Genomic DNA, 22,357 nt, shown 5'->3' with positions numbered 1-22,357 from the left:
TATTTTTGTACCATTGTCCTAAAGTTTACATTGCAGCTTGAGGATAAAGACGTCTCTAAAGAGTCTCTCATTCACTCACACAAACACGCACACATGATACGTCGTCTCACATACAAATTGCCTTGGTTCCACAAAAACATACAGTACGAAAATATAATTTCAAAAGCACTTTACAAAAGACTTGCAATACGATACATTCACTATATAGTATATCAAACTCCCTCCAAAATAAATGCATCTCAGTCACATTACTACATTGTAGGTGTGACGAATCACACGGATCCCATCCAGTAAAATCATGTTAAACAGGTTCTAGTTTGGATGTCAAAGCTGAGACCAAATGACTCCGTAGCCAAAGAGAGGTACAAATGTGGTTACTGGTACACAGTCCAGAAATACACACATACAAACAAACAAACATGACACCGGATGAACTGGAAAATAACAGGACACTGAGTCATCTACAATGAGTCACTCACAAATAGGCATCCAATATTTCCTTCATTCCCTAGCTCCAGTTTTTGGCATCGAAATTATAGTAACTACCCATTCATTCAACCTCAAGCTTCTTTTTTCCAAGAAATCATGGCGACAGTCCAAGATATTAGTGTTTAAATACAGAAGTTGGTCCAAATATATGGAAAATATGGAACATTTGTCCATATTGAATTTCTGTGTCCCATCTTGGCACAACTTAGTGTATGTTACCATGTTTTTGGACATGTACCATAAAATGCCATATACATACCATGGTGTACATTTCAAAGAACCATGGAAACACAATCTGATACCATCATTGTACCATAAACAGCACCTTATTTTTCCAAGCTTTGTATCTGGAGATTTGGCAGTGCCATTTTTGGTCCACGTTGTTTCATTTGACCGACCATAACCAAGAAAAACAGACTAGTGGATAGGAAAGCTTACTTGGTCCTTCTTTGCACCAAAGGTTTAAGATCTTAGCAGTTGCTTAAGACATTTTTACTTTTGTAAACCATAGTATGCTTTATTTGGCCGACAACAGGACCAATGCAAAAATCGTTCAAGAATTAAAGTTGAGAAAATATATTCAGGCGTAGCTATGCATCTGGCACTATCAAACTGTAATACTAGCAGTAACAATATAAAGTAATGATATAATACTTTTGACAACAAAGATTGTAACAGTAAGACTACAATCCAAGAGACAGCAGAGCAGCTAAGCGGTCGTGTCATGCTAGCAAGCCGTAGCCTACAATACAAGGCAAGCAGAGGGCTAACAAATACGTTTACACAAACACAACCACGAGGACAGTCCCAAATGTGTCAAAAATAAACAACAGCAACGACCGAAATCAAGATCGTACGAGCTAAAACTGACAAAATACTGCAAGGCTGAGTACACAGAGAAGTTTAGGTCCTCTTTAAGGCTCCTCCGCTAACAGGCACCAAACGGATAGCCAGATGTGACCCGTTGTGTGTTTGGCAGATCATCCATGTTTCTTTTTCCGTCAGGGAAGAATAACTTGGCACTTCTGCACTGCTGGTATAACAGCAGGGGTACGGGGCTGAATAAATCTGCCCTTCTTTGTCTTTCTTTAAGCTGCTGTTGCGTTGCACATTTTAAATGTGATTATTGTTGGCTTCAACAATTGTGTGTTTTCATTCAGGGATCATTATATCAAATATTGCTCAGAACTCAAATGCAACTAGACAGAAACCATGTAACCGCTTGCAGACATGTGGAGAAGGCCACATGCAGAGCATTCAATTTCACACCGAAGGTGCTGCCTGCATGCCAGCCGCATGCAAAAAAAATCTGGAAAGGTAACTTTACACTGCGTAATGTCAGCCGTTTTGATATTCTGTGGAATGTTCTGGAACAACGTGAGTGGAAGTGAGTTTTTCCTGTTTCCTGGTTTGTTTGTCTGAAAGTTGGCAGCTGTATTGTGACCTGAGATCAATGTCCTTCCAATTCAGACAATAAAAGACCGCTTCTCTACAAAGCAAATAAAAATATGAAATGTAATTCAAAAAAGTCCAAAAAGAAGAGATAAAGTTCTTGTATAAAACATAATATAAATGTTATGCAAAATATATAATGGAAAATAAAATGTTTGGATAATACAACTTGGCTACTAATATATATATAAATGTCTTTATATAATTTCATATATACATGTTTCAACATACTTACTGTAGTTTTCACTTAGTAGGTTTGATGAACAAAAAGAAATTATCTAGAATTTCTTAACTCTTCTGATTTTAAACCATTTTCTCTGAATAGTCTTTAAAATCAGAAACAAATGTTTATGTCGTGTCCTAATCTTCAGCACAGTAATTTTCAGTTATCAGTGACTGTGTCACCGAAATACAAAAAAAGAAAAGAAAAATAAAGAATATCTTGAAAAGCAGTAAAGAAATGATATACGTGGAATGTGCAAATGTACAAGTATATCTACATGTATATATAAAATCACATACATAAAGAGAAAAAAGTAATAATGAAATTAGCATTTGATCCCAGTTTACATATGATCCAGAAATGTAAATGAAAGGATGACTAGATAAACTTGAAAATGATGGTGTGTATCACAGAGGTGGGTGGAAGTTGATGGTGTGATGTCTAAGGCCTTGAGAGGTTTTATAGCTTTTCCCACAGCGACACTTGAAGGGCTTTCTCACACGGATCTGCGTCCTGTGCCCGTTTTTAGCATGGTACTTAATACCATTCACATTCTGAAAGAGAAGATAGAAGTAAAAGCGGGAATGAGGGAAAGTCAAAAGCACTTCCAGAAAGAAAAAACATTTCTGCAGGTCTTCCCCACTTTGACAGGAAGAAATCATCTATATTACTAATAATGTGACCAACCACAGCTTTTGTTTTTCTGCATTTTATTTGCAGATGATACTGCAGTTATATGCTATTATTAAATTTTATCTTAAAAAAACAAAATATAAAAACATTAAATATCTTATACCACAATAATACTTAATATTTCATATCTAAAAAAATATTTTGAGTTGTGAGTGCAGTACCTTGTATCTTTTCTTGCATCCTGGAACAGGGCATGCGAAGGGTTTCTCATCACCCCCATTCATGCACATGGAACTGAGGATGGACTCTGAGCTGATGGCACTTTCTGTAGTCCAGGACTCGTCGCTGTCAGAGTCTTCATACTCCACTTCCTCCTCATCACACTCGCTGCCTGAGGCACACCAATAAAGTTAAACTCTTTAATTAGTCATTTATTTGCTTCATATATTAGCTGATGAGAGAACGAATGAGAACTGAGAAAGCAATTGTGCCCTTTACTCCAATTATCCAGCGTTTCTTCATTAGGAGCATAATGTGTCTTAACACAGTTCAGGTTAGATTTAATATTTCTGAAACAACTGCTGTTTATGCAGCACAGATTCAGTTTAATTCAACTGTAACTAACCGGCAGTCAGTTAATTATGTTTCTGACTCTTAGCATATTTCTTAACACAGAACATACACTGACATAATGACAGGCTTATTTTAATGTTCATTAAAAGACAAGCACAGTATGAAACAAACAGGAAATGGACATCACCCAAGCTTGGATTTAAACCCATGGAAACTTTTCAACACAGACATACAATTATTGTGGCTTTAGGTTTAGTGGGAACTATCTCTCTTGACAGCAAATGCAACAAGCCACAATTTAGAGGTTAATGAATCAGAAAATTTCAGACTTAATTATAACAAATTAAAAGACATGAGAATTCAGCAGCCGGTCAATTCTCCACGAGTATTACAAACACTCCTAATGAGTTAGAAATATTTCAAATAATTGTTTTTATATATGTAAATCTAAAGTGTGTCATTATCGTGTACACAAGCTCCATTCACCTGTGGGTGTGCTGCTGCGGAAGGAGGATGAGGGCGTGATGGGAGGGGTGACGGGTGGAGTTAGGCTGCCGTTGCTATGCCGAGGAGGCGTGGCCGTACTGTTACGCGATACACCTCCGGTGACTGATATAGCAATTTTGGGCTGGACCTTCTTCTTCTGAGTTTCTTGCTCTCTGCGTGCAGCTTCAGTCATGAACCTGAAGAAAAAACAAACAGAAGGCCATGTTAATAGATTGATGTGCAGGTAATGATGCACCTGAGGACTATTGTTCTTGGAATGACAGTGGTTATACAAAACGGAAAAAACTACAATTGGAAATGGATAACTGAAATATGTGTCAAATACAATTGTCAACCTTCTGTACTGACCTCCCAAGTGTATACCATTGTTACAGAAATTTCCCATTGCACTTTAGTTTAAAATGTCTTGCATATACACGACCAGTCAAAAGTTTTTGAACAGTAAAGTTTTTAATGGTTATAAAAGAAGTCTTTTCTGCTCACCAAGCCTGCATTTATTTGATCCAAAGTACAGCAAAAACAGTCATACTTTGAAATATTTTTATATTTAAAATTACAGTTTTCTATTTGAATATATTTTAACATTTCATTTATTCCAGTGATTTCAAAGCTGAATTTTTAGCATCATTACTCCAGTCACATCCTTCAGAAATCATTCTAATCTTCTGATTTTCTGAGTGATTTTTTTTAGGTTTCTTTGATTAATATAAAGGTTAAAATAAATCTAAATTTATCTAAAATAAATCTATCATCACTTTTGATCAATTTAAAGCATCCTTGCTTAAAAAGTATTAATTTCTATACCCCCCCTTTTGTGTCACATGATCCTGAATGATTCTCAAGAAACATTTCTTAATATTATCAGTGTTAAAACAGTTATGCTGCAAAACCTTCTGGAAACTATGATTTTTTTCAGGATTACTTGATAAATAGAAGGTACAAAAGAAAAGCGTTTATTTGAATATTTTTTAACATTAAAAACATCTTCAGTCACATCTTTATGCATCTTTGCTAAATTAAATTAACTCATTTAAAACAAAATCGTACTGACCCCAAACTTTGAATGGTAGTGCATTTATTCATATTTTTACTACACAAATTATACTACACAAGTATATACATATTTCAACATACCTATTAATGTAGCTCAGAGCAACATATGTGGGCTGCTGAAGCTCCTGCCTCTCCAGAACTCTGGGATCTGTGTCTGAGAGAGGAATAGAGAAAACACAATCACATTAGACTGCAAAACACAGGATAAAGCTGAAGATAAAGATGGGCACATATAGGTCAAGGCAAAGGCCGTGTATGCTATATTGCATAGATGCTCACAGACAAAGCAACAGCTTGAAACAGAATGTTGTGCTTACTGTACGTTCATCAAACAAGCACCCCTAATGCCCTGCAGGCCCAATCCAACCACACCACCACCACACTTTTTCCATTCTACTTGTGACAGCAAGCAGCTTCCATTGCCTGAGGCCACCAAGCAATGCTTCAAAGGTTCCTCTGCCAACTGTCTGTGTGTGTGTGTGTGTGTGTGTTTCTGGTTATAGTCTAAATCATGGCCTGAGACTGCCCTCATGTGGCAAAGAGTTCCATCTGATGACACTGATCAGGATTCATCTTATTTGTATACATTCAAAATGTTAGTTAAGGAAGACATTGTTCACCACACTGTGTGTTTGAGAGAGTGTGTGAGAATTGCAGGATGTTAATTGCTGCTTAGAGCTCATTAAAACATAAATGGTGCACAGAAGACCTCACAAAGAGAAAAAAAGAAACTGCTGTGTGTGTTCTGCACGATTATTTTCAATGACCATGTGGAGAAAGTAGAAAAAGAAAAGCAATTTTTTTGCATTCAAATGGGTCGCATTGCATGCGTGTGTGCAGTTATATTTGTGTATAACAGGCAGTGTATGTAATAGGTCCCATATGTCTAAATGAGGTATTACTCCAAGCCATTAAGAGCATTCCACCATGTTCGCTTAACCATTATTCTCCTTGAACATGGAGAAATGTTTACATGCTCACTTATTGCTTTGTAGAACTTTCCAGATCTCACATGCGAATGCAAATCTTTGGCACTCTGTCACATTTCACACAATCTGTAATAGCATGACTTGAATCCCCAAACACAAATGAATTGTAAAAACAGCACAGAGTAGCTACGTGTCCTTGACGACTTTTAAGGAAACCAGTCTAGAGTGCTACCTGTGTCTGCTTCTGCCTTAATCTCAGAGTGCTTTCTGGTGACTGCACTGCATGGATTAGGCCTTCCTCACCTCATAAAGAGGACACACATCCTCACACACACACACACACATTTGTGTATCTCAGGTGGTCCACTGAGGTGGTCTTCAGTGGTTTATTAGTGTTTCCAAATCATTTTACCTGCAGGTGTGCACTTTCAAGCTTAAAAATACTTTGTTTTAAAGCAACTGCGAAATTAAAAACAAATGAAAATTAATTTAACTAAATGGTTTAAAAAAAATACAAAACACAGGAAATACTTATCTGTAGCCTATACAAAGATTTAAGCTTAGATTTGACATCATTTCAAGATTGAGTTTTTGGATTGTACCTGCACATTTATGCATTTACTTATTTTTGCCATAGGTTTACACAAATTAGAGTCACAAATTAACCTTTCTGGAGTTATCTACAATCAATGCGATCCTTGCAAAACATCACAATTTTATATTCAGTTTGTTGAAAATTAAGACTTTAGTATGGATACCTGTTTCTGACACAGAATAAAAAAATAAAGTAATTGTGACTTCTAATCTCACAATTCTGACTTCATGACTTCTTAAAACTGCAAATTGCAAGAGATAAACTGAAATGCGAGAAAACAAATCTCAATTTTGAGATTACATCTCTTTATATATAATTCTGACTTTCCAAATTGTCTGATAAAAAGTCACAATTACCTTTTTATTTTTTATTCTGTGGTGGAAACAATAGAGACATTAAATAGTTGTCATAATTTACTCACCCTCATATAGTTTCTAACTATGACTTTCTTTCATGCAACATTAAAAAAAGACATTCTGAAGAATGTTTATACTACTCTGTTCATCACAACAAAAGAGGATGATGATCCCTGGATTATCAAAATCTGAATAATATAAAGCAAAAAACGTGGTCCGTATGACTTGCACAATATATCAAGCCTTTATAAACTCATGTGACAGATTTGTTTAGGAAACATACTTTAAAATCTTACTTGCAGCCTTAGTTCACTTTCAATGCATTATATGAAAAAAACTATTCTTTACTGTTAATATCTTCTTTTGTGTTCCACCAAAGAAAGCAAGTCATGCAGGTCTTGAAGAACATGAGGGTGAGAAAATGCTGACAGAATTTTCATTTCTGTAGAGTGAATCATTCCTGTAAATCTCAGCAATTTAACTCTAGTATTATGTGTGTAGGGGTGAAATATAATTATGTGTGCCAGGTGCAGAACAGTGAAGGGAGGGCAGAGTTAATGTTTTCCAATTTTATGATTTCCCTTCACCTAGAAAATGGAGGACCACAAGGTCTTTCCACAGGAAAAGTTGCAAGGAAATACACAAGCAGAAAGAAACACAAACACACACACACGAACACTTAACATTCAGTACCTCTTAAACTGAACGCCCCAGAGTTAATTTTCACATTTAGCAAAATCATAAACTTCCAATAACAGCCGTCATAATTCAGTACAAACAACAGCCATCCTTATAGCAGCAGGAAGTAGAGTTGAAAGCACCACTTGTCCCAAGCAGTAGCAGTAATATTGCATTTTAATGGGCCACGACCAGTATTAAATCCCTATGAAATCTTTATGTAGGGCTAATAATACTGGGCCCTCTGTGAGGACATTAAAGAACTTTCTCCCATAAACATGCCTTTTATTCACAGCCATATCATTAAATCCTTTGCCTATCAATCCTCACTGGGCTATTTAATGCTGATCTACACACTGATTTGGGATCAGGTGGATCTAAATCAGACAGAAATGCATCCCTGTAAGACAATTTTGAAATAGTTGGAAACTTTTTAAAGGGCTCTGAAACCACCAGAAGAGCAAATGTGCCACCCTGTGGTGGAATTCAGCACAAAAACCATCAGAAAGCAATATGTGTGTGTCCCTGTTAGTGTGAGTCTGTGCACAAGTCAGAGCCTGGCATGGAGCAGCAATGCAGGAATGCCGGGTTTGTTTTCCAGACGGCTAATTAAAAAGCAGGGGAGTGTTTTAATGTGCTGGAGAGCAGCAGGTCTCCGGATGGAGGGAAAGGGGGGAGGGGAAGAACTCTAAACGAGGCTGTAATTACACTTCTCAGAGCTCAGCAGGATACAACACTCCAAACACTTCCGTATGTACACACAAAGACACACAAGCTCAAGGACGAGCACACACATGAAAAGGGAAACATTCACACACACAAATGCACAAATTATGCACAACAGCACACACAGACAAACACACACTGGGTTTTGGGTGGGACTAGGAAAGCTGGTATAATGGATTTTCCACTGGATCTCACTAATTGCCTCATAAAAAGGCCTGACGAGTCATTTAATGCAACTCTCTCTTATAAACACACACACAATTAAATCATAATGATCTCAACAGAGCTAAACAGAGTTAACTTCTATAATTATAATTATTTCTTGAAATTAGTTTGTCAACTATTATTGCAACTTATTTCAGTTAGATGTCCAAAAATAATAATAATTGTATAAGTTCAGAAAATTATGAAGAACTAGCCTACATATGGTTTCAATGTTCAACATAATATAACTCAATACTGAGGAATATAAAATGCAACACTTCCTTAATCATGAATATGCCATGATTATTCATTAACAATATCAACAAAACCTCAAAGCTATAATTGAGAACTGTGTCATTAGCTATACTAGACAATTTTGGCCTCAAAAGAATAAAACTTGAGCATTTACAAAGCCTTTCAATACTTTTTGGTTTACATCTAAAATCATCTAGCACTTCCCTCACAGTGTACTAGAGCAAACGGATATTGTGCAACAAGCCTGACATCTTCTGGTCACTGAAAGAAACTCGTTTAAGTAGCCTATCTAGTACTCCGAATGATAGTTTTATATTTAAGCAGTGATGGCGGTAACGAATTACATCTACTCACGTTACTGTAATTAAGTAATTTATTCGGGTACTTGTACTTTGAGTATATTTTTAAAGCTGTACTTTTACTTAAGTGTAAATGAAGCAAAATAATCTACTTCATTACTTTTAAATCATAGTTACTGAGTACGCCCAATTTGAATTGATATTCAAAGTTTGACGGCATTTCATTAGCCAATAAAGATATCCGATCGTAAACGGACCGATAAAAGCCCCGATATCTGAACCGGGGCAAAGCCGCCGCTGCAGCAGCAGGGTTGAAGAGCTGATCGGACAGTGAGGGAGCTCAGCGTAACTGGAGTCAAATTTTGGAGAAACAAACTACATGGTAGTGTTATCATAAGTATCTATATTTTGATACAGATACTGAAATATCTGGCATGGTTTCATTACTTATTTTCCACAGTATCTACCGTATATAGCCTGCCCTACACCAATACAAACTGCATCTCGCTCTCTCCTCTCCGACAGGGAGTTTGACATCCGCCTCCTGTCAATTACAGTCTGAATGTCTGCACAGAATTGCAGGTATTCCGCATAATTTTGATCATTCCCGCGCAAATGTGGCAAGCGCTTTATTGTAACATGAGAACAGAGTCATGTAATATCAGAAAACTGGATGCGAGATCTCAAATAGGCCTAACTTATACAAATGAACTGCCTGTCCTCTCACTCCGATATTGCTTGTGTGCACTCAGTGTGCAATCGTGATCTGTTCGTGCTTTTATAGTAGAAATTATTTCTCTTTGCTCCTAGATTAAAGTTTGTCAAAAGTGATCATTCAGAATAGAACCACGCCTGACCGATGAAAATGCTACTGGAAATTTTATTGACTAATAAAGTGAAATGCACCTTTTTGTCTTTCAATATGAAAGATGGAACACTCAAAAAAATTAAACCTTGACTTTAATTTTCTCTTGTCAACAGGTTCCACAAAATTTAATTATGAAAGTTGAAAACAAATATTTCAAGGTTATCTAACTTAATGGGGTTGTTTTAGGGAGAAATAATATTTTTGACTCAAGCCAACTATTATCACAAATTTCTGCTCAACAAGAGACGTTTGAGTAACTAACTAAAGTCAGTTATGTTATATGGACTAACAAAATTTGTTTAGAAGTTGCATATTACATATTTGTCTATTCAAAGTAAACTAATGATTTTGCAACAAAACATTCAATTCAAGCTTAATCAAAATAAAATGCTTTCACTAACTTTAATTTTTACTAGTTAGGTTGAATAAACTCTAGTTTGTCAACTGGTTCCACACAAATTACTTCAGTAAACTCAACTCAACATTTGTTAGTTCCTTTATTCACCAACACAAGAGTTTATCAACAACATAACACAACTGTTTATCAAATTCTCTTTTACAAAAGAGAAAAAAAACAGTTAAACATACCCATAAGTGGCAGCATTTAATGTTGGTTATCTTTACCTTTAAAAAACGCTTTACATGCATGTCGCCCAGAACAGTGGTGTGTGTCTCACAAAAAAAAAAAAAAAAAAAAAGGTATATAATCTTTCAAGTGTTTTTCTATTATATGGTTTCAAGTACAAAGCAGGCCTTTATGTTAAACGCCACACGCTCAATGTTGGTTCACTCATACAGTTTGTTTTTAAGCATCCGTACCTTGGTTGAGAGTCTGGTAGCATCCAGTTGGAGGAAGATTTTCTGAAGCACCTCAGAACGTTTTCAGTTCCTGAGGATAAATGAGGTTCATTGCATACATGACACCCATTAAGAGTGCACATGCAGAAGCGATGTCTCCCAAGTCGTGAAGCACTTCAGTCACTATTACAACATCAACTGGAGTGGTGGTGGCATCACCTCCCTCAACATTAATGCTGTAGATGCCAAAGACAACTTGTTCAAGGTCCCTCTGGGCAGCATAGCCATCTGAATCATTTCCACACACAAAAAAGGACAACAATGAAATCACCAGCCAATTACAATTCCAAAGAGCTCATTTGCATTGCAGTTTTCTCCGTAAAGGTTTTAAAATGGTGCTTGATTACTAACTTTTGGTCCAAACCGATTCCTCACAACTTGTACACTCACTGGCCACTTTATTAAGTACACCTGCATGATCTGATGTAATCTAATATAGCAGCTCTGCCATAAATTCTACTTTTATAAGATTATAATTTATCAATTTTTAAGATTAAATTATCAGAAACGTGATTTTGGTCTAGACCAAAATTTCCATTCCTACAAGCCATATCCCACAATGTTAAATTGATATTGTGATATTCTTGAAAGCACTAGGATAGTTACTGCTGCAGTAATTGTTAGTATTACTTACCAGATACTCTCTGAAGAGACTGCTCAGATCTTCATTTAGATAGATACAAAGTGCCCTGAGAGGCACTCCCTCTTCTTTTCAACAGTTTCATTCTAAATAGAAAAAACATCAACATACATACTTCAAACCTATTACACTTCTATATTCATGTGAAATGGGTGAAACTTTAACTATAAAAGTAGGCACATGTACAATGACCATTTACTTATACAAACATTATCAATGATTATGCAATTAGTCAATAACAGAGTACACTCAAGTAGGGCTGTCACGATAACTACTTTTTGTTGTGTGATATATTGCACCAAAATTACTTGCGATAAATTAAATTATTGCCATTTTAAGCCACTGATTTTATAATGACAGTATAATGATAAAATAGCATAATGCAAGTACACTCTTTCAAAGAACATTTTACATTTTGTATGTCTGCTGTGTTCATACTGCACAATGATTGGTGACAGGAGCTCAGACACTGCATGACTTCACAGTAGAACGTATTGCAGACAACTCTGTCTGGTCCGCAAACTATGTTTCATAACCAAACACACGTGAGAAGTGATAAGGAAATAATGCAGGATCACACATGAGATCAAAGTTCGCGATTCAAAATGTTCCCACATTGGAGCTAAAGCTTGCGGCTTGCATTACCTGACACTTTCCGCTCTGTGTGTGTGTGAGTGTGTGGAGCCGTGCCTGAGCCCTGTCCCCTCCTCCGCCACAGAGAGCAGAGGAGATGACAGAGGTAGCACAATGGCATTCATTATGTAAAAATTAGAATAATATATTTATGATTATAGAAAATTATCAGTGGCAATATTGCAGCACCAAAAGTAATCGTGCTCATTTACATATATTGTGCGATAATTCGATATATTGACCATCGCGATAGGCCTACTCTCAAGTAGAGAAAAGGAGTGAAAAGGGAGGGAAGCTTTTTGGGAAACGTCCTGTTGCTTGTAACTTTGATTGGTCCTTTACATTATGTCCATCAGTGTCCTCAAAATTCTGGTTATTTATCCATAGTGTGTAGTGTAAATATGAAATAGCAATTTGTTTAAAGGGAAAAAAATTGCTTTTAATCTCAGAAGCTTTGTGAAATACAAATCAAAGAAATTTTATATTCATATGGGGTGCATTTGCAGATTTTATTGGTTTCTGACAAATGGTAACACTAGACAAAATGTACTTATTCCTAAATGTGTTCTACAAAGTAGTAAACTATACCTGTGCAGTCGGGGCAAAGGTGAGGTTCATTTTCTTTCCTTTAGATCCACCTGTCTTCAGCACTCTGATGAGCTGATCAGCGTGGTGGTCAAGTTGTGCAAAAAAACGCTGTGACGAGGGGAACAGTGGTAATCCTCAGAAATTCTGCTTCCACCTTTAAATAAAATTTTAGAAGTTTTACAAATAACACACATGACTTAAAATAATTTTAAATAATAAAACATTTATATAATCTCTTAAAAAAACTGAAGTGATCAATTGCTACTGATAATTAAAAGTAAACAGGATACAAATAGAAACAAGCTACTCAGAACTAACAAATGAAATGGTCACGCATGAAACGGTATTTACATTAGCAGATGTTGCAGATCTTACCTATTGTGAGTAAAACACCTTGGCAGGAACACAAAACACACCTTTGATTAAGGACCTGAAAAATTGCAAAGGATAAAAACAAAACATTTGATAAAGATTTTGTGAAACTGAATTAATCTGATTATTTTATTGGTTTGTAGCTTTTCAGTTCACACTTTGTAATTTTTATTTAAAGCATCACAACAAATTGAAAAAAAAAAAAAAAGTTTTAAACCAAGTATTAACCACTGTTCATTTTGACAGCAGATTTTAGTTTAAGGACACCTAGTGGTTGAATTTAGTATTGCTGTTTCAACGGAGAATGACTGTAGCATTGTTTTAACTGTAGCAAGTGTGTTAACTTGGTACATTTCTTAAATATATCTGCAAACATTTAGTATTTATATGCTTTAGTGGAGTAAAAAATTTACAACAAACGTTACAGTCAGAAAAATGAAAGGGAAGTTACACACTTCAGGTATACATTTGGACATTGTGTATTTCTATTTATTAAACGTGCAGAATAATTTCCACAACATTACATGTAGCATTATAAATGTTGCGTTCAAGATATAAAAAATAAACATACTAGTATAACTTTTAAAATGGAAAACCCGGAGTGGACAACGAGCGGAGTGATTACCCTTAACTTAAGAGAGAAGAAAGTGCTTTCAATCCACTCCAGGCTTTCATCACATCCCACTTATTACACCGGAAGAGAGTGTAGTTCCTAGCCATATCAGCCTAGAAAATCGCAACTTTTCATTTTCCGTCGGTCTTAGTGCACGATGTAATTACAGAAGACTCCAGCTTTAAATAGGAAAATTATCGAAACTCTTTAGTCATTTTTGAGCGAGATGCTAATGGTCTAATCTGATTCAATGATCTATGCAAAGCTAAGCTAAAAGTGCTAAGTTACCGCCAGACCCGGAGATCGGCTGAATGGATTCAAAAACGGTAAAACTCAACTGTTTAACTCTTGGGGAGTTGTAAAATGAGCCGATTTCCAAAAAAAAAAGTGTTGTGTTCCTTTAAGGACAGACAGGAACCCTGCAATTGCCGTAATAAATCAGTCGTAGACTCGCTCCAGTTAACGGAAATCCATCGTAGCGACTGAGAACTTTAATCCATGAATTTTATTACTTTTCTTTTCGCCCAAATAATGGAAATATGCAGCGGACCAACCTGCGCCACGTGGCTAAACTAGCATGCTAACTTCAGCATGTCAAGATGCTAGAATTCTTTAAAACTAGAGCAGGTCAAAAATAAAGAGCATATCTCTTATTAAAATTTTAAAAAATCGATACTGGTGGAAAAACAAATATCCTCCTACCTTTACCAGCCGTTGAAAAGGTAAGACGTCCCTCTATCAAGAAAAACTTTGCAGAGGGTCACGCAGGTGTGCAGATTCAAATATCTTTGCGCCTGTGTAGTCTGACGCGTCTTGCTCGTCTTCTTCTTTGGGGTTTGATGGCACTTGGCGTCGCACTATACTGTCACCCTCTGTATGTACAAATTTTTTCCTTATCATAAATGGTTTGTGTTTAGACAACGCGTTAGGATTTTGTACAGTTAAGTTGAGACATAATTAAGTGGACCTTAATAGAAAAAAACATTTCAAGTCAACAAAGACAAGTATTATAAGTAAACTGAATATAAATATATCATGTAAAGTGCACAACCTTCCTTGTTCATTTTTTTGAGTGAACTTTAATTTCTTTACAATGTAAGTTTATGCTAAAAATATTTCAGAATGGGATATTTGTTTGATTTGTAAATATCACTACATTGTACAGACATTACAGGTCCAAGCCATCTGTTACATTTATCTAAATAAATAACATATGGCTCTTAAATCACTGCTTATAAAAATTTAGTGTTGTTATATTTCGAATACCTCAACTGAATTGAGCTAATTTGTTTTAGAATTTTATTACTGACTGTATACCTGTCTTTTTTTGTAAATTCAGTTCAGTTTGAAATCAGATTTGAAATCAAGCCTCTTGGTAAGCTTTTGCAACAAAGTTACCCTATTTTAAAGACCCGGATACACAGAATGAGCAAATGTTTAAGATTGAGATTTTTGTAATGGTAACTGATCAATGTTTATATGTAGGCTATGTAATTAAAAGCCTATATTAAAATCTGTTCATCATATAAAGTGAACGTGTCTTTTTTAGAAGACTTGGATTAAACCACTCAAAGCTTGAAATAATGTTTGCCTTGCAAAAAATGGATGAACAAAACAATTTGAAATATTAAAATATCTATATGGCAGTATACAGTATGTGGTAGTTTTGCCAATGGTATTAACCCCATTGGAAAATGACTGAATTCATGAAGTCGTCATGAAATCAAAAATGACCCTACTTACTTTTTTAGTGCACATGACTAGTCTTGTGGTGAATAATTAAACCGTGCAAGTCAATACACTGGGGAAAAAAATAGTCTGCCATCGTAATATTTAATCAAAAACTGAAAATTTGCTTGTCCATGTCTCTACTCATTTCATTTGAGAATACTATCAACAGCCATTTATGAGCACGATTTAATTAATATTACATATTTAAGCTAAGCATTTAAAAATTTGCTGTGCACACTACAGTCTGTACTCACAGTCTCTCAGACACTAATATTTGATCTGAATCACTGTCTGGCCATCTGGGTTTTCAGTATGGAGATAAAGGTTAGGGTTATAATTTTTCACTATTACATGACATCATGGGTGTATATTAGCACAGTTTGTTGTTTTCTTGGGGCATCTGGCAGAGCATTAGAAGCGAAGATATGAATTAATATTTTTTGGTAATTCGTTAAATATTGCCGCTAAAAAGTAACTAGTAATCTGAGTAGTTTTTGAGATGAGTAATTTGTACTTTTACTTAAGTACCGTTTTGACGCCAGTACTAGTAATTGAGTATTATTTCAGCAACGTAACAGTACTTGTACTTAAGCAGGCCTACTAATTTACATTTATTCATTTAGCTGACGCTTTTATCCAAAGCGACTTACAATTGCTATATATGTCAGAGGTCGCACGCCTCTGGAGCAACTAGGGGTTAAGAGTCTTGCTCAGGGACACATTGGTGTCTCACAGTGGATTCGAACCCGGGTCTCTCACACCAAAGGCATGTGTCTTATCCACTGCGCCATCACCACCGCCATTTACTAATTTTCAGTACTCTTTCCACCACTGTATTTAAGGTCAAGTTACTTACCCCTTTCAGTGTTTTATTAAAATCTTTTTAGATATTTCACCAAAGTTTAATGTAGTTTTATTTACAGTGTTGCAATTTCGCAGACGATAAGAGACTATAACAAACCCAGGCCGTAAAGAGTTAACTCGGATTTCAGTTGTTTAAAAATATGTCATTTGTTACCTACGACATGCAAATACAATAGATAGGAAATGAAACGGGCATGTCTGAACAAATGTCCACTGCCACAACACTAAACAACAACTTACCTAAATACAGGTCCGATACCCGGAGGACTTACTATCCCGGGAGGGTATGACTTCATGCAAAATTCCTTTCGGCCTAGGCAACTATAAACAGATATATCCAATGAACTTTCCTTTTAGTGTTCGTTTATATCTCTTTCTCACACTCATCCTGACGAATATGATGCACAGCTGTGTTTTGACTAATAACTGCGATAACTTACCTTTCTGTCAAAAGAATATCTTACTTTATTCAGCTATGTCAAAATATATAATCTAGTCTTCTATACAGGGCAACATGACAGCTCTTTCTTGGTACTATTTGATTACATAATGTAAATGTGGACAGATCTTATGACAGTCTGCAAACCTCTGTCCAGCATGCAAAGTGGTAAAAACACCACAATTTTACCACAAGGAGGCAATGTTACATAAGTTCATGAAACTTTATATTTACTTGAGAGTCAGAACTGACTGCATGCAAACTGTAGCCCAAAGATATAACCTGATTAATCTAACCAACAACAACAAAACAATTAAGACAAGCAGGATGAGGCAGTTTATCTAATTATTTTACTAAGTTATTATTTTCTAAGTATATTGAATAACTGAAGAAATTAAAATGCATATACGCCATTTGTATTCAGATGAAATAGTTTTGATTATAAAAAAACATGAAATTTAAGAATCAGCATGCAATACACAAACAACATCATATAGAAATCAAATAAGACGAGCAAGTGACAACATTGCAAAATCAAGTTTCAAGAAAACACATGGTGTGACAAAGAAACCGACTGACCAAACACCAACATTACGTCTTAACATCTGAAATTACATTGTTACAGTGTAACACACTATATTCTGGAAGTAATTAAGTAAATGACCTTGAGGACAAAAGTGTTCACTCATCTAACACTCAAACAGCTTACCTAAAGCATATTAGTGAAAGGTATAAACAAAATGATTAATAACTGATGAATGCACAATAATAATGTTTCATCTAAAACTACAAATAAAACACACTGAAAATGAATGGCTAACACTGATATAGTTCTGATATATTATGCTAAATGGGTCTAAATAGCTTTTACTGCTAAAACTGCACTAAATACAGCATCAGGGCTTCTGAGATTAGACTTAAGTTTAAAATACATTCAAGGCCATAAATTGTGCAGCTATTTTCAAAGAAGCTTGTTTTAAATTTGTTTGTAAGCATTTGACCCATTTTTATCACTTTATGTCAGTAAAACATTCAACTATTGCCTAAACAATGACCTGCCATTGCCAATACTTAATTTGTTACATGTGTATGATTTCCTAAAGCGATGAAAGAGAGGAAGAGTTGCAGACAATCATGGGATGTAATTCAGGAGATGTAGACAGAGTCTGTATCCTGCTCTATATGCCAGTTGTCTAAAATATAGGTTGTCCCTGTCAGGTTTTAACATTAATCACCCATTGAAAACACTAATAGTGCAGAAAAAATAGTTTTAACTCAAGCATCTTCTATTTGAACTATGAATTTTAACAATCATCTTAATGGCTGGCAAACTGCCAGACCAAGCTACTGCATGGGGTCTACACTCAATAGGATTATTATTGATTAGTAGTATCAACGATCTGCATTAGGGGGACTTTCATTGTTGTGCTCATTAAAACAAGAGCTCTGAGGTCAAATCCCTAACCCCAATAGTCAGATCTGTGACTCCTGAGGGAAATCAGGCTAGCTGATCTTTTATGAGGCTACAGTGACAGACACACTGGGGTGCAGGTGTGTTTCATGCCTTCCATTGTGACAGCTGCAGTCACTATTTAGAGAATCTGAGTGAAGCACTGCCATCAGAATAGATATGAGCAGCACAGCAAAGCACTATCAGTTATAAACATTCATTCATTTCCATTACAGATCAGCAGTGCATATATTCTAAACAGTCAGAGTAAGGTCAATACTGTACAAGACAATACTATACGCTGTAATAATGTTTTCACCATAATTTTCTATCTATATTTCTTGAGTTTTCAGTTGATTTCTTCATCAGTAATTAAATTCAATATTAGCTTCATTTTTTCTTTAGCAGTAATTAAATTCAAGGTGGTAGAAAAAGTGCTGTACCACTTTAGAAAAGCTGTGCATCACTTTAATTAAAGTTTTCCATTTTAGTGGGCTTACATTTTTACAGTGTACAAAGTTTTACAGTGCACACCTCTTAAACCAAAATGCACCATTTAATAAATTATTGCAAAAAACAACAACAGATCTCTCTAAATAATGTTAATGTGGCTTCATATAGTTAGTGATTCTCTAATATGGGATTCATTTGAAAAGATAAGTTTGTATGCTAATCTTAAAGTAACTGTTAAACACCTAAACAGGGATTCATTCCTGTGGACTTGACAGACAGCTTGAATACACAACACTAGCGTAAACAATGGCTCTCCACAGCGAGCGCTAATTACAGTAGACATGGCAAGCCATTTTTACATTTAACCTTAGTCAGGGTAGCGCCTTATTTCATTTTTGACATGAATGAAAACGAGGCTGTGAGGGACAGAAGTACAACCCGTTAAATGGATTGAACTGTATACAAATTGTTCAGCTGACAAAAAACAAACAAAAAAAAAAACTACAAAACCTCTATAAAGCAGTTTTATATAAAACAAGCTGTGACTTGTGACAATTACATGATATAAACCTTTATACAGTGCGTCCCATTGTAAACACTAAGTTTATCCCTCTCATTTTCATTAAATTTAATATGATTAAAGCCCTTAGAATGCAGTATTGTTACCAGGGCTGCCAACTTTTGAGTTCATCTTAGAGTGAGATTTTGGGGGAGGGGCTTATGGAGGGGCGTGGCTTGGTGTGGAAAAAATACAAACACAAAATCATTGCAGTAGCAGAAGTGTATTAGGTATATATTGATTGTCAAAGTATTTGGTATCTGTACAGAATTTCTTGGGAGATTTACATTACATTTAATTTTCACAAACATTTTACAGAAATAGGATTAACATGTGATTAACATGTTCACAGATTAACATGTGCTCTATTGTAAGACTAGGCATATCCAGATATTTGTCATGTTTTTTTATGATAAAGTTATGTAAAATAACTGCTCAGTGCTGCAAAACAAACAACTCTGCTAATGCTAACTTAATTCTATATAAACTATAACAGCATATTAGTATACTAGCCTAAACTGGACGGAGACACGGGGCGCCCTGTAACTCACTGACCTGCCTGTGTTCACAATTCACACGGCGCAGATGGGAGGGAGAACGGCTGACCAGGGGCGGAGCCAGACGATGTAAACATTCGGGGCTTAGCCCAAACCTAGGGGGGTCCGGGGGCATTCTCCCCCGGGGAGATTTTTTCCCAATTACGTCAGCTAAATGCACTATTTTTCAGGCTGTTTGAGATAATAGAATGCCTAAAAATCTATACACTATCTGGGAAAATGATGATAGTTACTCAGTAAAAAAAAAAAAAAAAATTCAATATAAATTCAAATTCATACAAGCTGAGCGATGACGTCATTTTTGCCACGCTCACCTTCGCGCTCGTGCGGACGCGTCGAGTACCGTCCGACACCACGCACGGTAATAGAGCTTTTGTTTCATTTTTTGCCGCTCCTGTCAGAAAGACTGAGAGGAAATGAAACAAAGTTGAAGTTATTTTAAAAAACCTAAATGATTCGGGGCTTTTGACAAAACATTCGGGGCTTAAGCCCAATTAACCCCCCCCCCCTTTGTCTTGTGAGTCTTATTTAGTGTTGTCTGTCCTAAAAAGATGCCTAAAGCAAAGGCCAAGACAGTGGGCGATCCCAGATCACGTTTCAGGTTGTGTGTTAGTCCCTGCTCTCGCTACATCACGAGTGGGGACACACACAACCTGTGCGTGGTCTGCCTGGGTGCGGAGCATGCGGCATCGGCTCTCGAGGGAGCCGATTGCCGCACTGTGAGCGGCTCTCGCTGCGCACACTCCGCACCCGGAGGGCTCTCTTTGAGGAGGGAGCCTTCGTGAGCGTCCCACGCAGTGCTGGTCCTGCTGCTGCCGAGGCAGAGCGGCGGCTGCACTCGTGGGGCTTACAGGCTGATCTGGCTGGCGAGAGTGAGACGGGCATGTCCCTATCTCCTCCCGTATCCACCAGATCTGGTGTCCCATCTCTCGGGGAAGCGGTTCCTTCCCCCCGAGATGAGGACTCAGCGCTTCGTCTCTCTTCCTCCGAGGAGGTTGACGTGACGAGCGTTGACGAGGTTTCGCCGCCTCTCTCGCCCCAATATGAGGAGTTACTAGAGGTGGTGACTCGGGCAGTGGCCAAGCTTGACATCAAAAAACTCACTACACTGTCTGTCTGGTCTCTCTGCGCGTTGCTTTGCGAGATCATGCGGCGCGATTTTTTTTTTTCTTCTCACTGCTGCACGAGTCTGCGTGAGAAAAGGGGGGTGTGGCGTGAGAGCGTGAGAATTGGGTCAATTGCGTGAGTCTCACGCTGAATGCGTGAGAGTTGGCAGCCTTGATTGTTACTAGTATTTCTTTATTTTTTAAAATGATAGATATTTACACAGTTTTATTATTCCAATAATGACTTCTTGTTTCTAATAATCCATATGGTGACTGTTACTGGTAACAAATGCCAAAACATTTTTTATTAAATTCAATAAGAATCTGTGGTTAAATATTCATATTCCATTTATTCAAATATTCAATATTCATATGTATTCCACTAATACTAGCAACTATTCTACAGGAATACAGTGTTTAACAAAATATGTGATAGGGTCTATTCAGTACTAGAACACTGAAACAGATAGGCTATTAGTAGCTAGCCTATGTGCTATGATGTAATGATTAAACATTCTCTATTGGAATAAGCACTAGTAGTGCATTACATTGTAATGTCGTGAACTAGAAAATATATTGTAATATAGAGAAACTGAAAAAAAAAAACATTATTATGATTATTCATATTAGTCACTATTGGACTTTTATTCATTAACCTAAAAGTACTAACACTACTAACAACAAAATTAGGTATTAATTTCTTCAAACAATACAAGTTAAAACAGCTTGCCACAAGTACCTACATACAGGCCTAGATCTAAACAGAGCAGAGTCTGGTAACCGTGCACGCACCCGTCACTTAAACCTTCTTATGAGTATCTATCGCCTCTTAATTAAACCGAGTCAATGCTAAATGCTGTTAAATTTGCAGCGAGTTCGTACATGTGAATTAGCGCGTCACTGCATCGAACCCAGCCAAATGCACGGCGCAGAGACGCGCCTTCTCGCCGCTTCAGAGCAGCTGCTTAGCGGGACAGCAGGCCGAAACCGGAGCGCCACTCACCGATGTGGTTATCTTCGATGTGAACGATGAGCTCGCCCAGGGACTCGAAATGCAGCCCGCAACCGCCAAACCGGCAAACGTTGGAGAAGAAGGAGGCAGCCGCGACGCCCGTCATAATGGATGTGTTGGCAGAGGTCCGTGAGCTTGCAGACCGGCGAAGGCAGAGGCTGTGCGGGATGGGGGGTGATCAAATAGCCGGCAGCTCGTTGCAGCAGCGGCGGCGGTGATTGCAGCTGGAGCTGTTTAGACGGCTGCCAGCCAATGGGAGGGGGATGGGGGGCAAAGCAGCATGACGGAGGAGCAGGAGGAGGAGGAGGGTCCGGGGAAACAAACATGCTGCTGTTCACCTGAGCGGAGAAAGACGCGGAATGCTTGACTGAGAAGGGCCACATAAGCAACTGTATTATTGATTATTTCACTGCACCTTTTGCTAGCCTGCCAGCTTGGATTTATAAGTGTGAGGTTTATTAGTCCCACTGCCTGGGAATGCAAAAACGGTTAACTTTTTGCCTAATACACTAAAATGATCATTATTACCACAGAAAGGCTACTACTGGTTTTGTGACTCTATATAAACCAAGTCCTTTTGTAAAAAAAATAAATAAAATAATTCTATACAATAGTAATGCATTGGTCTTTAATTTCACACCT

At 37.0% G+C, this 22,357-nt stretch overlaps 1 protein-coding gene across 1 annotated transcript; it reads right to left on the bottom strand.

Moving 5' to 3' along the window:
• Positions 1–7: 7 nt before the first annotated feature.
• jazf1a (JAZF zinc finger 1a) lies at positions 8–21,966 on the bottom strand. The gene is made up of 5 exons (XM_079441718.1): positions 21,707–21,966; positions 5,012–5,084; positions 3,857–4,053; positions 3,019–3,188; positions 8–2,718 (listed from the first exon to the last, which is right to left on the bottom strand). The coding sequence occupies exons 1-5, from the start codon at positions 21,819–21,821 to the stop codon at positions 2,572–2,574; spliced, it is 702 nt and encodes a 233-aa protein (XP_079297844.1). The 5' UTR covers positions 21,822–21,966; the 3' UTR covers positions 8–2,571.
• Between the last annotated feature and the right edge of the window lie 391 nt (positions 21,967–22,357).

The sequence above is a fragment of the Barbus barbus genome, assembly GCF_936440315.1.
Source record: "Barbus barbus genome assembly, chromosome: 19".
Lineage (NCBI taxonomy): Eukaryota > Metazoa > Chordata > Actinopteri > Cypriniformes > Cyprinidae > Barbus > Barbus barbus.
The sequence above is the reverse complement of the archived record's forward strand: the minus strand, read 5'-3'. Positions and strand labels throughout refer to the sequence as shown.

Bases quoted from the DNA above. Each gene is read 5' to 3' on its own strand.
- jazf1a (XM_079441718.1), bottom strand. From the start codon at position 21,821: ATGACGGGCGTCGCGGCTGCCTCCTTCTTCTCCAACGTTTGCCGGTTT. The intron at 5,085-21,706 runs GTGAGTGGCGCT...TTCCTCTCTCAG, and splicing joins CATCGAAGATAACCACATCG to ACACAGATCCCAGAGTTCTG. The intron at 2,719-3,018 runs GTACTGCACTCA...CTTCTCTTTCAG, and splicing joins GATGCAAGAAAAGATACAAG to AATGTGAATGGTATTAAGTA.